Below are 24,537 nucleotides of genomic sequence, written 5' to 3'. Positions count from 1 at the left end.
CATACCATTTGCATTTTGCAGGGACCAGTACATCCAACATCCATGCAGACAGTTTTGAGTTGAGCTGGGCAAGGGTTTTAATATTGCACACACCACTGCAGTGGCTCACAACAAAAACAAATGTCCTTCCAGACAAGGGCAACAGTCAGCCCCTGTGAATCTAGTACTCCACAGGCTGGATTCTTTAGCAGTTCTGCCCATACAGCAAGATAAACACCTTTAGAAACCACTTTACCTAGATACTGCTTTCAAGCAGAAGTTCATATGAAGGCAGAATGTTGGAGGGATGACAGCAGCACATAGTCCAGAACATCTGGATGCAACAGCTCAAACCAATTTCTCAGTACTCCTCCCTTTTATTCTACCTCAGCATTCCCATAAGCTTGAGCTGCCATAGCACAGACATCCCACAAGATTTCTTTTCTCCCCCAGAGCTTCAGGATAGTTTGGAGTTTTTTTCCTGTTCATGCAAAAAAATAAAATATGTGTTTAAGCAAGAACTGTCATGTGGAGAATAGAAAAAAGCAGCCAGCTGGCAAGTGGTTCAGCAATTGTAGATACAGTCAAGGCATGCTACTAGTCCTTCAGTTTTAGTTCACTTTCCACATTCAGATACATCTGTATCTGGGGGGGTGGATGAAGGCTTAGACATATAAAGCTTGATGGTACAGTTTTATTAACAGTTTTATTAACAGTTTTCTCTATGGCAAATCCAGCTTCAGCTATTCCTTCACGCTGTAAGCATGCAGGGTACAATCTTGCCTGCCTTTAAGCCCTGGCTTTGCATGCGGTCCTGCACAAGGCACCTCAGTGCACACTTGGCTAGCAAATGACCTGACTCACAGAGGTACTCCTTCCAAAAAAAACTGATCATTCTTTTTTTGCCAGGCTCAGTTCAACCACCAGCTTGGGATGGATGCACAGGAGCAGAGGGTAAAAGAGAACTAGGGAGCTCTGATTTAGACTGGCACAAAAAAATACGGGATTGCATATGACCTTTCCATATCTCTGCAATTCCAATATAATTGTGGGGTGCATAATAAACTGGATCAAGGGTACCCAGGATGTTTGTAGGGTACAAAGAGCTTACTCATTCAGCCTGGCCACAGAGAGGGCTAGAAAAAACACTGTCATTTTTCTTTCCGGATTTCCAATTTTCATGGCAGAAAACATCATCTCAAAGGAGTAACTACAGTACAAAGCTGATCCTGCAGGCAGCCTGCAATATTGATCTCAAAATGACAGGGAAGTCACACCTTCCAGCACACACATATACACCTTATAGCCACATCCAGCGCAGAAGAGATAAGGAGGAGTCAGCAGAGACTTGCACGGACTTGCACTACTTACTAATAGTGACTGTCCATCACTACTAGCTAGGTCAAATAGACCAGGCTTTTGTTAACATCCTCTGGCTATGGAGAGAGCAGTTCACACTTCCCGGAGTTATTGTTTCAGGCACTCTGCCAGGCAGCCTCTTTACACCCTTCATTTTCAGAGATTTTTTTTTTTGCAATGCTAATTGATAGAGACTTAGATTGCAAGTTTTGTTTTTAAGTGAGATTCCAGGAAAGAAGATGGTAATCTTAACCTCACCCTCTTTTTCCGAGACTCCTGGACTTGGCCTAATGTAAGAGCTAACTTGTGTTACAGCTGCACTCTGACCATACACTAATTCAGGCAACAGCACTGACTAGCCACAGCTGCATATGTTCTCCTCACACCATCTTGCTGTTGCATGTCAGTCATAATCAAAACAATTGCATGTGAGCTCTCCCATCTCTTCTCTAAACTGCGTTGGGAAAATAGTATTCCCCCTGCCACCATATTTTTTTTAATTAGTTTCACCAATAGGGGAATGGGAAGGGCATGGGGAAAGAAGGAGGAATACCCAAAGCAGCATGCTTAGAAAAAACAGTGTCTTGTCAATTCATAGGTTATCTTTAGGATCCCACCAAAACCCATGGAATTCTGCTATAGATTTCAGCAGAGTCCAAATGTTGAAACCCACTGTGTACTCTGCCTATGTTCCTTTATGCCAGTCATGATATTAAGTACATCTACAGAATAATCCAGGTCACATGTAGAATATGCTGAAAACACAACAACAACAACAAAAAGATATAGTGTAAAGGACATTTAGGATGGACAACACAGTTATTGGACAAGGACTAGGCACAGTGCTCTTCAAAATGGCTCTCAAAAAAAGGTTTGCATCTATACTAGTCAAGATCAGGGTATCAGGAACTCCTCTCTCCCTCCAGAGCAGCCCTAGTGTTAGGAGTTGCAAAGGTGACCCCATAATCATGCTAGCATGAATGGGATGCCGAATTACCCTGTGGGGCAGGGGCTCTGTCACCAGGCGCCTGCCCAGGGAGTCTTAGGACAAGCACACCCCTTTAGAAATCCCCACATCAAACATTTTCTAGGGCAGTACAATGCTATTGATGTTTAAACAGAACTTTCATCCTAAAAGAGCCAAGATCAATTTCACTAGTTGGTCTTCAGACATTAACACCTCATAAAAAGGATGCTCATGCCCTGCTTATCTGGAGTGCATCTTTAATTATCTTTTGGTACACTGTTTGCAGCTCATTACGTACCAGTCAACACTGCTTTAATTATGGGCTTGACAGTAAAAGGCAGCTCTTACATCACTGAAATGAAAATGCTACAGAGCAACCTTGGAGAACTGAAAACAAATTTCATGTTCAAATGGAAAACTGTGGAATTCAGCAAAACAACATGGATTCTCTTCCACAAAGATTTCTCCCTATGTGCAGTACTGTCATAGCCAGATGCACCCAAGAACTTCCAGAGAACTTGAACAGCCAAGTGATGGTTCTGCTCTCACCTGATCTTCAGGGAGAGGAGCATTTACAGCAGCCTGTCTTGTTTTGGAAATATATCAGTGGCCAGACTTGCACTCTTCCATGATGTGCTATCAGGGCAAGCAGGATGGGCACACATTTTGCACCTCGAGCAAAAAGGGGGTGAAACTTACCTATTTGTTTTCTAAGAGCATTCATTTCCCAGGTCCAAAATGACTCTTGAAAGAGCAGCATCACCAAGCTTTCCCTTACAGAAAATCCTTTCATTACACCAAAGTATTGTGCTAGCCTTTTTTCCTACCTGAAATTAATGTTGTTTCTAGCAATCAAAGGTGGCGGAAAACAATAATGCTAAAAGTACCACACATTTTTGAGACGTAACAGTCTTGCTCTGATTCAGTTCCTAATAAAATCTATAGATTTCAAGGTGAAGAAGGCTTTAGGCCAGTTTCCCCATAACTTGAATAATCCCACACTCATTCTTTTTCTTATTTTTAACCCCTAAAATAATTCACAGCACTGACTGTAATTATCTGAAGTCTAGGCTAGCTGTAAAAAAGGGTCATACTAAGACCAAATGTCTGTCTAGCCTGACATTTAACTCTTTAGCACTGGCCAAAAATGGATAACTATCTAGGGATGGTAAATATCTGTAACCAGCTCAGTCAGAGACATACTTGTACTTTTACTTCCTAATGATGATGATGACCTCAGCTGTTTTCAGTGCAAAGACTTCCTGACATGGATGAGAGTTCCTAAGTACACAGAAAGCACAATATGCTTCTATTTTGTGAATTTATTTAGTAGTTTTCTGAACCCGTGTAAAGTTTCAGTTTCCAAAGGTCCTCTAACTAGGTCTTAACCATGTGTTACATTAAATAATACTTATTTTTATGAGTTATTAACATGTTGCCTGCTAGAATCATTTGGTTCTCAGTGCCTCCCACACAAGACTGTGGAATGACCTTCACTGGTTCCTAAGGTTCACACTGCCCGCTTTTCCCATCAAACCCCACCACTTTCCTCCTTCAGTCACTTGTTTTCCAGACTGAAGAATCCCATCTTACTCATGATAGCTGGTCCATGATTACTCGCCCTATGACAACTGCTCCATGCCTTTGGTAACTCACATTGCCCTTTTCATTTTTTTTCCATTCTTCTGTATAGGAAGACTGGAGGGATGCTTAGAATTTAAGATGTCGGGGAATCATGGTGGTTTAGGTATTGTGATAATGTTGTTTTGCCCCACTGCTTTCCTAAGAGGTCCTAACATTTTTGTTTGCTTTTTTGACCATCACTGAGCTTGCATTCTCATATAGCTATCTGTCAGACTCCAAGATCTCATTTCTGAGTTGTAATGGTAATCTGTTGTCTGAACTTGAAAATGGTTCCTGACTTGGGCTGTCATCATGCTGCCTACTGGTGAGTTTTTGAGTCCTGTGACAATCTTGAAAGGAATGGTCATCCCTTAATTTTAAATTAAATAAGACCCGACATAAAACTTAAGCCAAAGTATTTGCAAACTTTGTGTATTTATTAAGTGGTAACCCGGTAGTACCCAACAGTATTAATTTTTCTTCTGTGGTTTAGAAAAAGTCTTGGGAGATGGATACAGGCTAGCACAGACTTGCTAGGAAGTTAATGAGTGGTGCTCCCACTCTCGCACAATACAATGTCTCCTGCTCCGGTGGAGAGAAATCTCTCTTCTGTGGGACAGCCACTCAGCGCACTGATCTAGAGTTTGGACAGGTTGAGCCGGAGTCTGTGAAGAGGATGACCACTGGGAAGGGCAAACTAGCAGAGCAAAGCCTGCACCAGCACAGAAATGAGCTGAAGTAGGATTTCCACTTCTAATACGCCTAACACGTAGATTATCAGTATTCTTGACCTCTTTGAGCCCTGTGTAGAAAAGCTGCACAGGAACCCATGCAACAGCAAACCTGTGTTCACTAAAGTCCTGCCTCAAGAAACATCAACAAATCATGTATAAAATATCCTCCTGAAATCCAGCCTGGGCCTCCAGATGATTACTGAGTGCAGCCCAGTCTGTCAAACCCTTGCTTGCTCTACCACCACTGAGATAAATGCATTTCCATTCAAATGTAGCAGTACTTTATGCCCAGTACAGTCACATTCATAGTCTGCAAGACTTAATGGTAATCCTTTCCTCATACTCCCTGCCGTCTCCTTCCCTGTCTCCTCGCCTTTGTAAGAAAGTCTCAGTCATCATCTTCACCTGTGCTGTTTGTGTAAGTGGTAGATATGCCCTATGACTGATAGCTCCAGCAACACCTGTGGACTGTTTGTTAGCACCTGAAAGGATCAGACCTCTGAATGACAGATATTTCAGGTAAGCACTGCCTTTTTCTTGTGCAGGCAGAATACAAACACACCCATATGTTACTGTAGAAATACAAGAAATCCCAACATCATAGTCTGCCGGGCTTGATTACGATAACTAGTTGCCTAAAGATGAGTGAATTGGCCTTAAGGCTAGTCTGCTGGGACTGGAGACAAGTTGTCTGGAGTCTTTCTTCCCTGTTCAAAGAACCATCACTCTAACCTTCCTCCTCAGTCCTATTCCTTCTCATCCCCCAAATAACATCCCCACCCATGTGGTTGTAATGAAATGTGCTTCCCACCCATCTGCTAGTGACCCCATTTCTTTGTTAGATGTGTGCTGGCTTCTTCATACTGCAGTTAGCTTTTCCATCACAGTATTCATATTCCAGACATGTAGACAACTGTGTCAATTGACATGACTTGTTCATTAACTGAGAAACACAATAAAGATGCATTAGCTGGTCCCAACAGACCCTCAAGAAAAGTGAACTAATTGGAAACCCTTTATTTTTCTCAACACTGCACTCCTATGTTTACTACCATGAATATGAAGAACTTGGCAAACTAAGGCAGTGTCTTTCAAAACAGGAAGCAGGAAAAGAGTTAGGAATTCCTTCAGAGAGAAATAAGAAGTGATATCAGATACTTACATTACTGTAAGTAATACAGTTTCGAATAGCCTAAAGTACTCAGTTTGTTTTTTCAACATGACAATTATGAATAAGGCTGTCTGGTCACATGTAATTTATCCTTGTAAGGTACATTCAGTATTACTAAGTAGCTTCCCCAGATAACATGAAATATTTGTTGCCCACATACTTTCACAAAAATCTTGTCAAATACCTGTAGCATGTATTCAATTTAAAAAGTTCCACCAAATACTTGCAGCACAAATCCAGCCTTTATAAACTGACATTTCAAATTGTTACTTGTTAGTCTTTCATTTTGTAAAGCTATCTAACACAATAAAAGAAAGCCATCAGTGATGTTCACAAAATATTTTTAGTAGGGTTAAGGTTGTCTTTAGTAGGACTTAGTTGTCTAATTTTACTGTTTAGTAGTACTGAAGAGTACTGACTTCCAGAAGACATCAGTAAAACCAAATATAGAACTGTAAATTCACAACTGTGATTAAAACTAAAGCTCTCTATGGAACCTGGACTTCAAACTGGTGAGCTTTGGCTGTCTGTTTAGAAGGGTTTATTAAAGCAATGTTGACCAAAGCATCATGATAAAAATGTCTGTTTCACCTTTGTTCCTTTTTAATAAGAGACCCCCCCCCCCACGCACAGTGATAGTGTTAGAATAAGCGTATAGAAGTCTGACATAAATTTATGTCTAAAATACACAAATTGAATTTGTCGTAAAATCAACAAGAAATTCATACCTTTATATGTTATAGGCATTACTAAACTGTTAATCTTTGCACGGCATGAAGTATTTGGCTAGGACCTTTATAGCTGATAATTTCCAAGACCTGAATTATGCTCCCAGGTGCGTTAAAAATGTGATAGAATTAGTTTTATCAAACATTCAAGGAATCCATTTGTCTATGAGAATGATACAGCAGGGATATGTACAAACGTTTAGTTATTTCCAAGTCACAAATTATATTCATTATGGCAACGAGCAGAATTACTATATCCCACTGATCTTATGCCCATCTCATTACTCTTTAAACTTTTTTGTAAGTTCGGGAATCTTCTGAAAATCTTGACCATTAGCCTCAAAACTGTAAAGCTTGTCATACTGCAGCATGAAATATTTTTAAAGATGATACTTTTCCTTAGTTTCCTTAGTCTTAGAACTAAAAGATTAAGTGAAATAATTTTTAACTCCCCATTAAAAATTACAAAAGAACAGTCACATGTTAACTAGTTACATTAGGAATCAGAAATGGCTTGCAGTAATGCCATTACAGCCTTGTGTCATTTAACCCTGATTATAAAAAAAATGTTTTATTGATAATTCTACCTTCTTAGGTAACTTTCACTGAATACATCCCATCTCTTTTATACCAGCTTCAAATCCAGTTTAAAATTGGCTACAGTTCATTTCCAAGTAACTTCCTAAAAGAAGCTAAATCCCTTAATCCTTCCTTATACAAAAAGTCACATCACTAACTCCAGTAGGATGACTCATGCCACAGAGGTTGGTCTGAATTAGACTAATCCTCCTGCCCTCCCCCTTTTTTTTTAAGAATTTAAAAAGTCACTGAAGAGCTAACATGTCTCTATCTAGTCTCTGGCATCTACCAAGAACACCAAACAAAAGAGGCAGACTACCTGACAAATACCCTTTGTACTTCCCAATGAAAGTGAGATAGTCAATATCTCTAAGTTAGAGATAGCAAATATTTCTAAACTGGAGTGGAAACAAGTTTTCTCCACTACTAGGTACAACAGAAACTTCAGTATTTGAAAATCTAAGAGAGTAATATACCGGTATAAGCAGTGTATGAAAGGAGCCAGCAATGTCTCAGGGATTAGGCAGGAAGAATGCACAAGTCCATATTGTTTTCAGCAGAACTAACCCCACACCCAGTCACTATGGAGACCACAGGACCCTATGGATACAATTTCAGTGAAAAAACTGCTTTTAAAACTAACGTAATTGTCTTTGAAATCTCAAAGAAGATTGTACATCCCATTTTCATGCTACTGTATGGTTAGCAGCCTTACCTGTTCATCTTGCAACATCTCTTTCAGTCTTAGATTCTTATAAAGTACTTGTGGCTTTAATTACCAACCTACTTTGAAATCTAAACCAAGTGATAGAAAAAATGTTTGTCTGCAATTATGAGGGAACACTGTTTTTTTCTTTCCAACTTATTTTTAAGATTATGCTTTCCCTATCTTTCCTGTAGCCTTGGCTACTATAAAAATAGACTCAGTTTAGCAATCCGTGCAACTTGAAGCAGAGTAAAGACAGATTAGCTCATCTTCAAATGCCTATAGAGCCCTGTCATCGTCATGGCAGCTGTGCTGATTGCTAGCTCCCCATATGTGCATGTTCCTTAGCATAGGAAAGGTCTGGAAAAAACGTGGAGCTGTGTTAATCCCACCATAACAGATATATGTTCCAAACTATAAATCTAAATTTGGCTTCTGGTATGTGTGGCCAGAGCTGCCTGAGCTGTGTCTGCACTCAGCCTTGGTGATACTTGGGTGTGTAGTATGCTACTGAGAGCCACCAACTCGTAACAGCATGCCAGGTCTTCATTCAGTCACTTTATGGCACTGAATAGGACAGAAGGAAAAAAAGAAAACCTCAGAAGTTATGGTGAATTAAAGCATGCAGAAATAGTTTTATTTCCTGTAAACTTGTCAAACAAATTGGTTTTTAATTTTTTTCAATAATTCACATAACTCTGTTTGGGATTTGCAATTTCTTATTTATATTATACTTGTCAATAAATGAAACTCACTGACAAATAACATTTCCAGTGTTGAAGCCACAAAGGTAGCTGACCTATTGGTCCAAAATATGAAGGCATAAATGCATACGTTTTGCAAATTATGATAGAGCAAGCTTTTCAGCTAGACTGTCAAAAATTACTCCCTCAAAATTAGTTATTAGGTACATATTAGCCACACCTGAGAAACACAAGAAAGACTAACCACTGAAAGCAGGTCATTCTCTCTCTGCGTCTTCAAAGTAAGATAAAATATACCTTGAACTGTATGCTTTAAGTAAGTGCCAGTTACTGATCTCAATTCAGAGAAAGAAAGCAATGTTTAATGTCATATGCTGGCCAGACTTGATCATGCTACAGGATTTCTGACTAAATTATGAAAAATGGAATTGTATTCAGTTCCTTAAATACTCCAAAGACTCCTCTATTTGTCAAAAGGAACAGTCTTTTTAAAAAATTCAGGTCAAAGACACTGCCCTGGATTAGAAATCAAACCCCTGAAATCCCCACAAAAGATCTGAGCAGGGAGTTGTCTTTAGTGACTATTTCACTTTCAAGTCCAAGGCTGTGGAGATGCCCAGGGCTGATAGACACCTGTGTCAGCCTGGTCAGCAGCGAGTGGGGGCTGCTGTCATAGAGACTGGTTCCTTTTGCTGGGCCACATGCTGGGCTAGCTGTTTCTGTGACCATGGTCTGCCTGGGCCAGGAAAGATATCACTTCATGCTAATAAAAAGGTAAATCAGTTATAGCTGGTGAAAGATAAAAGGGGTAAGCCAGCTACTACTCCTCTGTCCAAGGTGACACAGTGTGGGCAGTCTTCACTGGAGTGTTGGCAGAAAGGGTAACATGTCATCACCTCTGACCTCACCTGCCTGTTTTGGCCACCCAAGAGAATCTAACAAAGCAAATGTCCACAGAGGTGGACGAGCCGCTGAGGCGAGTATCCGCTTCCAAGGGACAGCCGGAAGGGGAAGGGTTAGGCCCCCTCCCCAGCTGTCGGTCACACACCCCATGGCTGCGGCAGCAACGCCTTTCCCCTCCCAACACCTTCCTGCTGCTACAGCGCCCGGTTGCGGGCAACCCCTTTCTTTCCTATGTACTTGACTGCCCTCTCCAGTCACCTCCAAGCAGCAGCACATCCATGCTTTAATTAGCTGCTTTTAGTTTACCTTCTGACACAACTGCCTTGCCGTGTCCTTAGAAGTTCTTCCCGGTGGGTATTATGCCGGCAGAGCTCCCTGTGTGGGGCAGTCCTAGGCACCTCTACAACAACGCTCAGGCCATCTTAGCACAACCTTTGCACATGGATTTCTGGGCAGGCAGAAGCAACTCACATGGAATTTTCTAGAGCAAGAAATTAAGTAATAGGCCACAAAAATATGTTGAATTTTAGAAATTTCAGCCATATACCAAGACATCTCAGATAGCGCCACACATTCTCTCCTCCCCGCATCAGCAGAGCAACCAGGCAACTGTATCATGCTGAAAGTATTAGAATCATACAGTCATAGTTAGGGTTGGAAAGGACCTTAAGATCATCTAGTCCAACCCCCCTGCCATGGACAGGGCCACCTCCCACTGAACCATGCCACCCAACGCTCCATCCAGCCTGGCCTTGAACACCACCAGGATGGAGCATTCACAACTTCCCTGGGCAACCTATTCCAGGGTATTCCATGTAGCCAGCCTCGCAGCATTGTACAGGTGGCCTCCCAGCAACAGTTTTACTGTTGTAGGAATTTCTTATCAAAATCTTCTGTAATCTCCACAGAAGAGCCAAGCAAAAAGCACAGTGCTCTGGGCAGGAATGGCTGGGAATGAAATACACAGACAGGGAAAAAAGCACAAAACCAATCCAAACATTCCCAAAGTTAAACCCCTCTATAGCAACCCTTTTGTGCAACAGTGCTCATGCTGGGAAAATGTCAGGACTTGTTGCATGAGTTAAAAAAAAACCCAACCCAAAACCAGTGTTACATGCACATCATTAATACACATTTAAAAGAGCAGTCTATTCAGCTTCAGGTAGAGAACAGCAGAGCCAACATTTCTCACTGCGTTTCTCTACACTGTCAAAGTCACTGTCAAGCAAACTGGTAGCAAAGGTCAAATGAAAGCAAGAGCTGCCCAATATTTCTATCTGTGGGCACCTTTCCCAAGGCTTTTTCCCAAGGTGACTTTTTTCCCAAGCCTTTTTCCCAAGGCTTTCCCAAGGTGACTTCTGTGGACAAGTTCAGCACTGATTTCAAAGTCCCAAAAGGTCACCAAATAGAAATTGCTGGATTTAAGATGGTCCAAATCATTAGTTTTAAAACGGGAAGGTATTATGTGGTATTCATAATATCAAACCCTTGATAAAATTAAATGCACTGCTAGTAGCTTATCTTTAAGAACAAATAACTTATTAATAGTTTATTACTGGATTTCTGGGCTGCAAGCTTATGTTGAGCTTATCAATCAACACCCCCACGTCCTTCTCCTCAGGGATGCTGTCAACCCAAACCTGAATTGGTGCTGAGCACTGGGTAATAAGCAGCATTCTAAATAATAAGACTGACCTGGTCAGTGACAGAAATGTCATTACCAGTTTACTTTAGCCCAGTAGCGAGACCTACTGCTAATTTGTAATCAGCAGCTGGGCTGCGTCGGTGACACTGTGCAATTTAGAAGAGTAGAGATAGTCCTGCGCACTTTCCCGGTGGCACCCCTTTGGACCTCATTGTCCCTCTCTCTCTGCCTGTTCCCATTTGTGCCACAAGAGAGCACTCTCGGCCTATGCACGGCTCTGCTCACCTCCCAGCTGACGAGCCGGGGAGGTCCTGGGAGGTGCGAGGGGTTACGAGGTGCTAATGCAGGGCTCAGTCCCTGCTGCACACGGTGCTTGTCGAGCTACACCCACTGTAACTGCCCGATTACCTACATTTCCTGCACCCCTAGAACAAATAGCTGGAGTTGATTTGAGAAGAGTGGAGCTAAAAAGCTCACTCCAAAGCTGGCGCTGTTTCACAACCCCGTTTAGTAAGCTGCGGTTCTCCCTCTTCCGCTCCAGGGGCAGTGCGGCCCTCGGGGCATGCCCGGCTTCCTGCCCGGTCACGAGCACCACGAAGAGCCGGCTGCCGGCACCGGGACCTGCCGCATACCACTGCGGGGAGAGGCGGCTGTGGGCAGGCTGACCAGGAAGTGACGGAGCGCTGCTGCCCCTGCTAATGGCTTCCACACCTGGGGGCACCCCGCCGGCCCAGTCCGCGGCCAGGCACAGGTTGCCCCTTCCCGCTGCACCACGAAGCCCCCACCGCGCTCTTTCTGCCGCAGCAGGGCCCCGGTTTTCCCCAGATCGCCGCTTAGTGGCATCGCCGGCCTGTCACCGGCGCTGCGTCCCCGCCTCCGGCTCCGCCCCCCGCGCGGCGGCCTTAGCGGCGGCGGCGGCACTCAACGCTCAGAGCGGCGGTTGGCAGCGGCCTCGGCAGGATGGTGGGGGTCAGCGGCGCAGAGCGGCTCCGCGATGGCAGCTGCCACTTCCAGCGCTCCCGGCTCATCTGGATGATCGCCATCGCCTTCGGCATGGTCGTCCTCGGCGTAAGGAGCGGCGGGTGGGCGCGGGGCGGAGCGGCGGGCCCGGCCCCTGCGGGCCCCGGGACAGACGAGCAGGCCTGTAGCAGCTCCCCGGCGCCCTCGAAGCTGGAGCGGCGGAGCTCAGGGACCGGATGGGCACCTCCCGGGGTTTGCTGCTACCATAGCAGCCCTCAGCGGGGCTCGCAGGCAGCTCCGAAGCTGCAGGGATTGTGGAATAGGTTTTTTTAGTAGTCCCGGCAGCCATGGAAACGCCTCTTGCTAAAGTAAACCGGGATTAAAAGGAAACTAGAAATGCTGCTTTGGCCAGGTCAGCTCACGAGGTAGCTGAACAAATCCACGAAGCTATTTCAGAGGAAAAATAAACTGCCTGAATTCCAAGGTGAAGGAAGGCTGTGGCGTACAGCATCCTGGGTGCTACAACTTGTGAGGTTTTGTGTTGCAGGTAGCCTGTGAAAGCGACTTCAGCATTCACAAAATTGAAACTACATTGTGGAGCAATAAAATTCTAGAACAGCCATGGATTAGAGCAGCCTTCTGGTACCTAAAAGAGCCTACAAGAAGCCTGGAGAAGGACTTTTTGCAGTGACTTGTAGTGACAGGACAAGGAGGAATGGCTTTCATCTGACAATGGAGATTTAGATTGGACATTAGGAAGCTCTTTACTATGAGGGTGGGGAGGCATTGGCACAGGTTGCCCACAACCTGGCAGTGTTCAAGGCCAGGTTGGACAGGGCTTTGAGCAACCTGGTCTAGTGGAAGGTGTCCATGTCCATGGGGCAAGGAGGCTGGAACTGGATGATCTTTAAGGTCCCTTCCAACCCAAACCATTCTATGATACTAATAAGCAAGGTGCATTCACAAGTGATGGCTTTAGTTATGGACTATGCTAACTGATAGTGTTGTTCAAAAACAGACTAGTTCAGTCATCATGCTGGCTTAATTTGTAAAAATAGACTTAAGCTAAAATAGGTCAAGTTAGTGGAGTGCAGAGATTAATGGCAGTTCTGATATATCAGACAAGTCTATATTATGACTTCCACGTGCTGTAGTTTTTGTTCTGTTTGCATGGATTTTCTAAACATAAGGACTACCACTGAAAAAATGACGGTCAGGTCAGACCACACAGCTTACAAAACAGCTTTTGTACCATTCCAGGAAACAGAGTGAGTTTGAAGCAAATTTTGTGTTTAAATCCATCATCTTGCCACATCCTTGGCATAGCCAAATTTACATACAGTTAGAAACTGCAGCATTGATACCAGAGGAAAAATAAGCCAGTGTGAACTATGTCCTAGCTTAGTATTTACCTTACATAGCCAATGGACTCTGAAGCGCACAGCTCGCTGGCTCCCTGTTTCTCCTCCACAGCTTGTTAAAATAAAGGTAGACAGTGATGAGCACTGCAGACAAGTCGGTGACAGGCAAGATACCTGAACACTGCGTGCACCTTCCGTCTTGGGCTTTGCACTTTATTATCTTCTGTGCCCATTTCAAAACTGTGCTTTTTGTTTAACGGACAAGAGAAGACAGACTGATCCGCCAGCTATAGATAGTTATTCCTTCTTCTCAGGCTAGCCACTATTTGAATTCTTCAGGTTAGTTGCCTCAGATTAACTTCCTCAGGACAGAGACGATGTATTTTTTGCTGCTTCTGTGTGTAATAGGTAATGAGCTTAACTTAAAAGCCACTTAAAGCGTATATGCACTCTTGGTACACAGATAGCAACCTTAAACTTTTCACCTTGGCATCTTCTACGTCAGGAAAAAAAGATTACATAGGTTGAATCTCCTTAAGTAAGGGTGCTTTAGAAGGCTAGTGGTCCTGTTGTTGAAGAATATGGGTCATGGCCAAGGGTAATGGAATAAAAGTTATACTGTTAATAGATGAGTTCTAAGCCATGTTTGGCAGACACTGGGGGGACTGCGCAAAAGAAGAAAGCTAATTTGAAAGTTAAGTTGACAGTAGTTCTGCCTTGAAATAATCTTTTTTTTTTTTTCCTTTTTTCTTTAAGTGGGTGTCGCTTTTTCCTTCGACTATACCTTATAGTTATTTGGGAGTGTTTGGTACCTTCCTTAATTATTTAGTGGAAAACCACCACAAATGGGTATGCTATGGGTAAGTAATATTTGATTGTATGATTACTTTGCATCTCTCCTGTTGCCTCTTTCTGACTCTTCTTGGTGTTAACAAGCTTTCCTGTAACCCACTTACTAGATTTAAAGAGCTCTTCTTTGAAGCTCATTACAACTAAGGGTATGGGGTATAAGGACACAGCAGACTAGGCAGGCTAAGACCAGTATGAAAGATTAAAAATTCAACTTAGCATTTAACATTTGTGTTATAATGAGAGAGGGGGGAAAAAACCATACTGCTTTTGGACACATTAGTAGTCCATATGTAAACTTGTAACATACCCTAAAAGTGGGTCTTTTGTCAAATTGTAACTCGGGTAGTCTAGTTCATTCTCTAGGAGTCTTCTTTTTTCAGCTTCACTTATAGAACACATTTTCTACCCCGCTGTTAACTTATCCTGCCCACATGAAAAATAACCTGCTGAAGAAACTGCATAGTGCTAAGTTTTGCTCTGTTACCAAACTTAGTTTTTGTTATTTAAATTACAAAAGAGCTGGAAAACATTTCCGTGTAACCATGTTTCTCACTTGCTGACCTCCTGTAAAGACAGGAAGACAGCAAACAGTCTTGTTTATTTTACCATGCATCATTTAGAAAATAAGCTTTTATTTTTGCTTTAACAAGGTATTGTATTGATCCTAACTGATCCTAAAAAAAAGCTGCTATGTGAAAATTTGTAGATCAGATTTGGTCGAGTTATTATATATGCTGAATCTATATACACAGTAATTCTCATAGAACTAAGTCTCTAAAAAGTTCAGTAATTCATGAGGACCACTAAAAGTACTTGTGTAAGTAGAAGGATAGATTTGCATGCTTGACTAAGATTAATTTGTACAACTTTCACTGTGCATTCAGCTTTTTGGCTTAATCCAAGTGCTGAAACTTTTGGAAACATGCAGTGGAATCTTGAAATGGTAGGCTGAGGCATATTGCATGAGATAGATACAGTTCTTCTCATTTCCTCGGTGGACTTCAATCTCTTTTAAGAGTACACACGGGTTGTTGTTTTTTTTTTCTGAGATAAACACCTCATTTTCTGGCTGAAAATGAGATCTTACTTCTGTGCTTCCAGTGTTACATTGCCTGCATAATGCATCTTAGATACAACAGTCTTCTCCCTAATTTTCAACAAATCAAAACATGTTTTCTTTTTATTAGGTTCTGGGTGTCCTGGTTGATTCACGTAGTAGAAGCCTTCTACGGTGTTAAGATGTGCCAGTAAGTTGTTCCCTCCCCAAACCCCAACATAAATTCTCTGAAAAGGGTTTCTGATACAAGTGACGTAAGCTACAGACTGATTTGGGTGATTCTCAGCAGTGTTACTAGTGCAGAGGATACTGATAAAATTCTTGCTGCAGTGGTAGTTTGCTATCCTTCACACTGCAAATTCTGCTGACATGGTGGCAGAAAAGCCAGTGATGGCAACTTGCAGAACTGGCAGCAGCAGGGTTTGCCAGAGTTTGTCTGTCTGCCTCTGAACAAATTGTTCACTGGATACCATAGTGCCTTAGGAAGCAGAGGGAACAGTAGATAGTGTAGAAATAGTCTGATAACTTCAGGTGTTACAACTTCATCACATCTTATCAGAATTTTAAGATGGCTAATTACATGCTGAAATGATTGCATCTATATTGTGATAATACAATTGAATATTTCTGCTTGGGACTACTTAAGATCCACTTGTATCCGCAGCTTTGTGGGATAAAATATCTTGACTAATTGTACTATAAAAGTAAGGCAAACTAAGTCTTATCTTAGGGTAACAAATTACTTGGAAAGGTAGCCTGTGCAAACACACTGTCCTTCTGTTCACTTGAGTTTTATTTGTAACAATTTAGAAGAACTTAGGTATTGGTTTTCATACTTTACAGAGTAGTTGGCCAGTCTCTTTGCCATTGTAAAAATGGTGTCTTTCCACTTCATTTAGTCAAGTTCACAGCTGTCACAGGTTTCTCAGGTAACATCTCTTGGAGGAAAAGGGATTTTGTTCCATGGAAAGCTGTTTAAGGTGGTTCTCAAGATAATAGAATATGGATGAACATTTTAGCCTTCAGAATGGGAGTTAGTAATAAATTTTTTACCAAGCTTCAGTTTTAAATTATGTAGCTTTAAAATTAAAACTGTAATTCTGATTCTGCAGATAGATAGGTATATATGCTTAAGGTGATTAAGTATGAGGGAACTTTGATTACCAGTGAATGTACCAAATCCGTGAATTGTAATCAAGTAATGGAGTTTTACAGAGTAGTGTTAAAGTCTGTAAGAGAAAACAGATTGTCTGCCCATCATAATCTCCTCAAGCATATTTCTGTACATTACTGAACTGTTGTACTTTACTACGAGTACCAAACGCTGTATGCTTTTTACTGATATAAAAGTGATGTCTACATATGAACATCACAAAAGAGCCATGAGGAAGAGCTAGGGAGGAAGAAGAAATTCATTAATCAATAGTAGTACTGTCACTGGCTGTTGCCCTGTATTTCTGCATACGGTCTGTTCAGATAAGCTTGCTTCATATAAGCAGGTATATGAAGCAAACTGTTTCCCAGTTTCTGCACCCATTTGGAAACACTGCAGCTGTGATTATTAATAAAAAAATTAAGAAATGTGTTCGTCAACACTTGCTACACAGTCACTGTACATGTACAGGCCAGGGAGTAACTAACAGCTGAACTCTTCTAGCAAAGGTCAGTAGAGGGAGCTCCTTCGTAAACTAATGAGTTGGAGCAGAGTGTAGCTTCACAATAGTTTACTGGACGTGAAATACGTTGGTTTCGCTATCATGCTTATACCCATGCTTTTCTGTAAAATTCAGTAGTATTTCTCAGCAATGAAGTGGAGGGAAAAGTGACATCCTCTGTAATACACAAAAAATTCACAAATGCTAAGTTAAAACTAACCAGTATAGGAAGGTCTCTCTTTAATAAATCAAGTCAGGTGCCTTCAGCCTCTTATCCCTGTCTTTTTTTATCCACAAATTCAGTTAAGAGTGCTTCTCTGTCCTGTATCACAAAGTAATTGTCAGGGCTCATTGCCCTACTAGCATGCAGTCTACCTACCGTATTCAACAAAAAGTTATATACAGACTTGGGTATTAAGACTACTATTAAGATACTCTAATTTCTTGTTTCTTTATACGTAAACTTCTAGGATAAGTAATTGTAAATAGCATAGGCTGAAACTGCAGTTTATATATTACTGAGGAAATTGTATGCATGAAATCTCTGAAAGATAACTTAAAACTCACTAAAATCACAAGAACTGGTATGTTTAGTTACTGCAGGAAGTAAGTGTCAGCAGATAGAAATTAGTGATGCTAGGTTCAAGTGTTCTAATCAAGTCTGATGTATAAAGGATGGGTAGAAATATCTAACCTTACTTTGTAAGTATCACAGTATAATCTGCAAGACCGTAAGTTTTTTGACACATTTTGTGCTTTTATTAATCTGACAGATCTAAAGGAATTACTGACCCAGCAGTTCAGTTTCATTGGTTTCTTCAGACACTTTTATTCGGGTATGCTTCCTTCGGTCTTCTGGTGTCTTACAAGCCTGCAGCCAAGAAGCAGTACTAGAAGCAGTGAAAGAAGTTACTTTTTGCATTCTTCATCCTCATTTTTTGGAAAATACCCTTGATTATGTATCTAGGTACTGTAATTAACTAAAATACATTCCTGCTACATGATGCAGTGCTGTTTTACGCAAGTAACTCTCCTCTTACTAAAGAGGACAATTATAATTCACAGGGCCCAGTAAAAATTCAGCCCTTCAGTCTTGGCAATGCCAGAGTTTAATCCCATTTAGCATGCTAGAAGCCAAAAGCTGCTCCTCTGCAGTTTTTGACATAGACTATATAATCTGATTGTCATAGAAAAGTTCCTGACAACTGGTAGTAGTGGTTGATAAATTACCTTTTCATGTGGAGGAGTTTTTTTTCTACATCCGGGAGAGTATTTACAGCCACAAGGGAACTTGCACTTGTTTTGTGATAGGATTTAAGTTTACATATATTTTCTCTACAGGACCTCTTAATGGCTTTTGTTGTTGCTGTTAGACCCTGGTATTTGTACTTTATTTTGTCAAGTTATTTTCTTCCACAAAAGAAAAGCTACTGTATTGCTGCAGGCACATTAAAAAGACCAAATCTCTGTTCTGGTTGAGGTGCAGTGATGAGCTTGGACATGTAATGCACTTCAGTGTGGTTTAATACATGTGCCTTAAATTTCATGCAGCATGACCTCATCTTTTGAATGAAGATTTTAATCTTTGAGTTAGTACAACATAAAATAATAATCTTGTAGCTTTGAGGGCAGCTTGTTCAAAAAATAATTTATTATCCAGGAAAGAGAGAAAATAAATTGGCATTCCCAAAACCTAGCTGAAAATTTTATATTTTATATCTGTGGATGAAATTGAAAGTAGTGAGTAAACATACACCACTGTTTCATGATGCTGATGTCCTGAAATCTGTGGTTGAGTGACCATCTTAAGGTCCCCTCAGGGTACTTATATATGCGTAGTGAGCCTTTTATCATATGGTCTTTGAATATCTGAACAAGAACTCAGCCTGTCTTGTTTTAGCACTTTTTAAAGTAATAACTATTTAAATATTAGCTATGGTGTGGGGAGAAGTTTTAGCTTGCCATCTGTGCTGCTAGTGTTCTGGAAGAAGGGAAAAGAAAAGTTTGTTCTTTCTTTAACAAAGAGCTCCACAAGGCAGTAACAAATAAACTTTGCCTTGTGCAGCACCTACAGACTTTAATAATTCTGACTGAGAAGTCTTATGCAAGCACAAATACACAAAGTTTTTGCTTTTCAGTCAGAACTAAAGGTATGAAGAACTGAAGGGTTTAAAGTGGTGGTTTGTCTACATTTTGTAGAGAACTAGAAACTCATGTTTAGTGGCTAGAAATCCAATAGGAATGTCAAGAGCCCAAACTGTTTTGCTGTCTAATCTTTTATCTTAATCTATGACTCTAGAATAAAGAATAAAAAAAAAAATAAAGTGAAGTTGTTTTTCTTTAATTCATTCTGGAAGTGTCTATACAAAATGTCTAGGCATCATCTTTATATGCATTGCAGTATTCACACTTGGAGCATACAGGATCAGCTGACTGTATGCTTTCCAAAGTGCTGCAGAAGTCTAGCATTTCTAATAGGGCAAGGTATTGATGGGACTTCTTTCTAATCAATAATTAAAAAAAAACCCACAAAAACCTCCATGGCACTAAAACATGTGTAGATATAATACTTTGTGGCTCAAGATGAATTCTAATGGAATGCTGAATGAGCATTAACTTCAGAATGGGAAGGGATTAAAGGAATAGCTTTGGTTCAGCATTCTCATGGCAGTGTTCCTGTACAGAGGAAAAGGTGTAACAATAACACCAAGGCTAGTTAAAGAGTTAGGAAAAATGGCAGGATGCTTTTCTCCTTAATAGGTATTTTTGTCTGGTTTTGTTTCCCACAATTCACTTTCCATCAATAAAGCTGTAGATGAGGTCAGAACAACACTAGCTTCCCCTCCCGCCCCTGGTCTGCACTCCAAGCACTTGTCACACCATCACAGCTTTCATAGCCCTTCCTAGGGTGAACTCTGGAATAGCTAGAGATAAATCACAGCTCTGAGAAATTAACTGCTTACTCTTGGACTCAACTAGAAAAGCTTCCCTTTAGAGAGGCAGTGGTAAAAGCTTCCACAAGTGTAGCCCAGGGAAGGTACAAAAGAAAAATTGGTCCATTTATAACCTCCTTAGTTAAAAAATACATCCAAGTTAGAAAAAGTTATAACCAGACTAGAATCATCAGCAGAGTTTTTTGAAATGTTTATGGAAGTTTTGTTTGGTTGGGGATTTTGGGTGGGGTGTTTTTTTTTTGTGGTTTTTTTTTTTGTTTGTTTGTTTGTTTTGTGTTGTTTCTTTTTTTGCTTGTTGGGGTTTTTTTTGGCTTGACAGATGTCAGCAGCTCTCTGGAGGTGGTTGGGCTTTGCTTACCAAAAGTTTCAGAAATGTAACTACATTGTATTCAGCTACCATCAAACATTTTCCCCACCCTTGCTCTGCAGCAGTTAAGTTTCTCCACTTGTTTAAACAAATATTTACTCTAAGCCTGTCTCAGAACTGCAAGCAGCTCAGATGCCCATTTTCTACAGGTTTTGAAGCCCATGAGATCCCCAAGTCAAAATCTGAGAAGCATGGGGTAAGCAACACTTGTTAGAAAGAAACCCAAAGAATGGCAAGATTCAAAATATTGAGAAACCATTTCTGAATATTTGTTTAGTGTCCCTAACATCACAGCAAGATAAACATACCGTAATACTTTACAAAATTACTAGTTAAAAAAGGAACCAGCAGAAGCAAAAGGAACCTGAATCCAGGTCTGCAACTCACTAAGCTCATAGAAACATACATTCATTTACAGCTAGCAACACGCTCTTCAGAAACAGCACTGGTTACACCAGACAACCGTTTCTCCAGGCTACCCTAATAGCAACAATAAGGGATTACTCTTCATCGCATAGAGCAATTCTTTCCACTGCAGTAAAAATCCTCTTTCCACAACAAAAGGGGAGAGCAACAGAAGCATACACTTACATTCTCACAGCAGCTCAAAGGCAAAGTATCAAATCATCTTCCGCATCCCACCCAACCCTCCCAGCCTGCCAAAAGAAAACACTTGCAAATGTTAGTAGTTCTCTGTAAAAAAAATGTTTCAAAATACTGCTTCCCACCTAAAGGAAAACCAGTGAGTCTTACAGAAAGGGCTTTTACTATTAAAGAACACTAAATAAGGTGGCAAATCACAAAGAAAGCTAAGCTGACTTTCAGAAAGGTTTTTCTGCTAACTAGGGTGTGGACAGTAGTAAAGAGAAATCCTGGTTAGCTATCAATTCCTAATTGAAAAGAAGAAAAAAACCAACTTGCTGTGAAAGCCAGAGTGCAAAGCTGAATATGCTTTATGCTAAAAAGTAGATGCCAAGACAATTTAAAACAACAGTGCCTGTTTTTTTCTAGGCAAAAATAAGTCATTATTTGACCTGCATTGGTGATCAAAAGAGAGAATTTCATGCAAGTCACAGATAACCACACCTCTTACAATAGTGTTTTTATGCTGATTGCTTGGTACCTTTGTTGCAGGAGAAAATGCAAAAAAAACCTTCACAGATCCGTTTTCACCTTTAAATCATAATAAATGGGAATATATAGAAATGAGTGTAATGTACTTCTTAAGCACAGTGAGGAATCCAGATGAGCATGTTTGACAAATCACCGCTTAAACCAAGCTCTGCTGATGAGAACCTGGGTCAGGAAACAAAGCAAAAGCTCAGAAGCTTTGCTCAGTCTGAACAGAGACAATGAGATGTCTCCCGTCTGTTTCCAAGCACCATTTCTAAAGCCTTAAGGGCTGTAGCTCATTTTTCGCAAGGGTGCAGTGAAAAACCTGTCTCAGAATCACAATGTCTTGCTTTGCCTCTCTTTCATGCTGACCTAGATTTTTCTAAACACAAGAAGAATCAACTGGTCCCGCCTTTGGACTTAGCCTAGTAAGGACTTAAAACTTCTGGCTTGTGGCTAACAACCTATCAGTTTATCTTGCCAGCAATGTGTTTATTCAGGCTGATGCCTGTCTGCAAGGCCTGCATGAGCAGCTCAAGAGATTGTCATGGGTTGTTGAAAGCAAAAGAAACAAACACAAAACCCCCTCGACATTTCCTTTACTTACACTTTTCAGAGGAGAAGCAATAATACGTCACAGCCCACACACTGTACGAGGCCTTACAAGGCCCCTGCAATTCCATATATAACTACAGCACATGCACCACTAGGAAGGAGAAGGAAAGAGAGGTATAAGGAGCACCACTGTATTTTTTGGCCCCTTTTTTTCCAGACTGTTCTCTCAAAATAAAACCTCTTACATGCCCCTTGAGGGAACAGACAGGGACTCCAATTTACCAAGTTCAGAAACCACACAAGTTAAAATGCCCTTCTAAAGCCACTTCACTTCTTACTAAAGAAAACCAAAACCAAAACAACCAAGCAAACAGAATTAGACACAAACACCATCCTCCTCCACAAATTCCAGAAGCATAAAAGATTTAAAAGTAAATAAGAATACCTGCATTTAGAAGAGCTTTACAAACAACATCAACAGCACAACTAAACCCCCTCACCAACATGGCCTTCCCCTCTAAAGGCAGGGCAAGCCCCTCATATCATTTGTGTGAATACACTCAGGTGTGGTTGATCTGGCTCTGTCCATTAAGGACTCTTCCTTTCTTCAGAGAGATGAGCTGCATAGGCTTAAGGACCCTGTTGTTGTATATGTTCACTACTGAAGTACTTCAAAACACTCATTTCGTTAGAATGCTTTCCAACCACAGCCACTATTTTTTGCTGCAATTTCATTTAATATAAATAAAGTGCTTTTTTTACAATGGGAAATACAGCAGCTCTGCAGGGAATGACATCCAGAATTCTCCCTCCGTTGAGATGAAGGAAAAAGTTGGGGCACATGAAAGCAAAAGTTTCTAATAGAAAAAAACTCTGCCAACTTCAATATCCTGTACATTGTAGACTGCTTACAGTTAAACAAACAGGGAAGAAGGCAACAGGAGAACCAAGAAGGTGACAGGAGAACTAAGGCCGTCAAATAAATGACTGGCAGGAATTACAGCCCAACCCCAGAGTCTTGCAGTTGCCTTTTCCAACCACTAAACCACATGTCCAGGCCTGGATCTGCCAAAAGTTCGATGTAGTGTGTGAAAAGCACTTACTGCGTTTTGGGATGGGAAGGAGGATTTCTGAATCTTCCACAAGTATTAGGCTAGATGGCAAGGTGCTACTTGTGAGGACTTGCCACCTGCACAGGGAGATGAACTTCTGATACCATGTAAACATGTACTGGCAGAGCTTTAGATGTTAATGCAGAGCTAACAGGACCTGACTGAAGAAATTAAGAAATCAATGCAGCAAGAGATTTTATTTCAATTAAAGATACACTTTGTTTGTGTCAGTTCTTGGAAGAAGTTGTTCTGTGTCCCTGACAAACTTGTATCCATGGGGCTGCTCCCAAAGCTCAGTAGCTTAGCTCTAGTGGAAATACCCAGGTCAAAACATCCACATACATTTTAGCAGGCGGTCTGCTGCACCCTGATCTGGTTCACCAGGTATCATGGACTTCATTCACCTGCAGAAGCCCAGCCCAGGACAGTTCTGCACACAGCCTCAACACATTGCCCAGGAAAGCAACCGGGTACAAGCAAGGCAGCGTTTACACCTGGCCCAGCATGTGAAACAGAAGCATCTCTCAAGAAGAGATGCTCACCCAGCCTGGCAGTCTCTCATCCCACTCCACAGGGCAAGAGCAGCAGTCCTGCCCAGCTGTGCTCACCTCCCTGGCAGCCCAGAGCTCCCCCTGTGTTAATGATGTGGATTTCGTGTCAATGTTAATGGAAAACAAATTAACTCTGAAGTTTTAATGCAAGGCTTCTATTAGTCCTGTATGAAAGAATGACAAATATTTCATTGCTGAGGTGGTATAGCATCCTTTTAATTATTTTTCAAACAAATACAATTGCTTACATCTGCATTTTGCTGATTTAACAGTTTGTGAAATTCTTACGTAATCATTATTTTTATTCAAGGTACATAAGAATACTCTTTATAAAAGTTTTTCTTTCAATGAAACATTTTAAAACATTATTAGATCTTTGAAATGCTATAGTCCCATTACAGTTCATAACACGAAAAGGTCAGCAGCACAGGTATTTCAGTATTCTTTGCTATTGCATACATTCATTTAAATGTTTCATTTTCAGGTTTTTTCCCCCTTGGAAGTATTTTATCTTAGATTTTTAGGCCAATAAGCTTGCACAAAATCAATACAGAATGGAAATCATCTCTGGTATTATTATATTCACACGTGAAGTGTTTACCACTGAAGAGTGATTTACACTTAATGCAATGAAAATAAAATCAAACTGCATATATCATGACTGACATTTTAAGTACCTTCTAGACATCACTTTCCTTTTTTTTTTTTTGCTTTTTCCTTTCTCGTTTTCCTTCCCCCCCCCCCCCCCCCCCCAAAAAACCACATCTTCAAAATCCTCAAATGATTCTGAATGCATTGCTTTTTGGTTGCTTCGTCTGCTGCCTCTCCTGCCCCAGCCTGGTAAGGACTTGCTAAATGTAGTTCCCACTGATTAGAAAAGAAGTCGTTAATGCTCTGAGCTT

The 24,537-nt window shown here is 41.1% G+C and overlaps 1 protein-coding gene across 1 annotated transcript; it reads left to right on the top strand.

Annotated features, from left to right (window-relative positions):
• Positions 1-11,973: 11,973 nt before the first annotated feature.
• On the top strand, positions 11,974-18,002 carry TMEM254 (transmembrane protein 254). The gene is made up of 4 exons (XM_057416356.1): positions 11,974-12,166; positions 14,176-14,279; positions 15,459-15,518; positions 17,757-18,002. The coding sequence occupies exons 1-4, from the start codon at positions 12,059-12,061 to the stop codon at positions 17,875-17,877; spliced, it is 393 nt and encodes a 130-aa protein (XP_057272339.1). The 5' UTR covers positions 11,974-12,058; the 3' UTR covers positions 17,878-18,002.
• The last annotated feature ends 6,535 nt before the right edge of the window (positions 18,003-24,537 follow it).

Source organism: Pezoporus wallicus, unplaced genomic scaffold (assembly GCF_028554395.1).
Source record: "Pezoporus wallicus isolate ANWC-B61680 ecotype Strahan unplaced genomic scaffold, APGP_CSIRO_Pwel_v1 contig_2012, whole genome shotgun sequence".
Classification (NCBI taxonomy): Eukaryota; Metazoa; Chordata; class Aves; order Psittaciformes; family Psittacidae; genus Pezoporus; species Pezoporus wallicus.
The sequence above is the reverse complement of the archived record's forward strand: the minus strand, read 5'-3'. Positions and strand labels throughout refer to the sequence as shown.

Bases quoted from the DNA above. Each gene is read 5' to 3' on its own strand.
- TMEM254 (XM_057416356.1), top strand. From the start codon at position 12,059: ATGGTGGGGGTCAGCGGCGCAGAGCGGCTCCGCGATGGCAGCTGCCAC. The intron at 12,167-14,175 runs GTAAGGAGCGGC...TTTTTCTTTAAG, and splicing joins TCGGCATGGTCGTCCTCGGC to TGGGTGTCGCTTTTTCCTTC. The intron at 15,519-17,756 runs GTAAGTTGTTCC...TTAATCTGACAG, and splicing joins TACGGTGTTAAGATGTGCCA to ATCTAAAGGAATTACTGACC.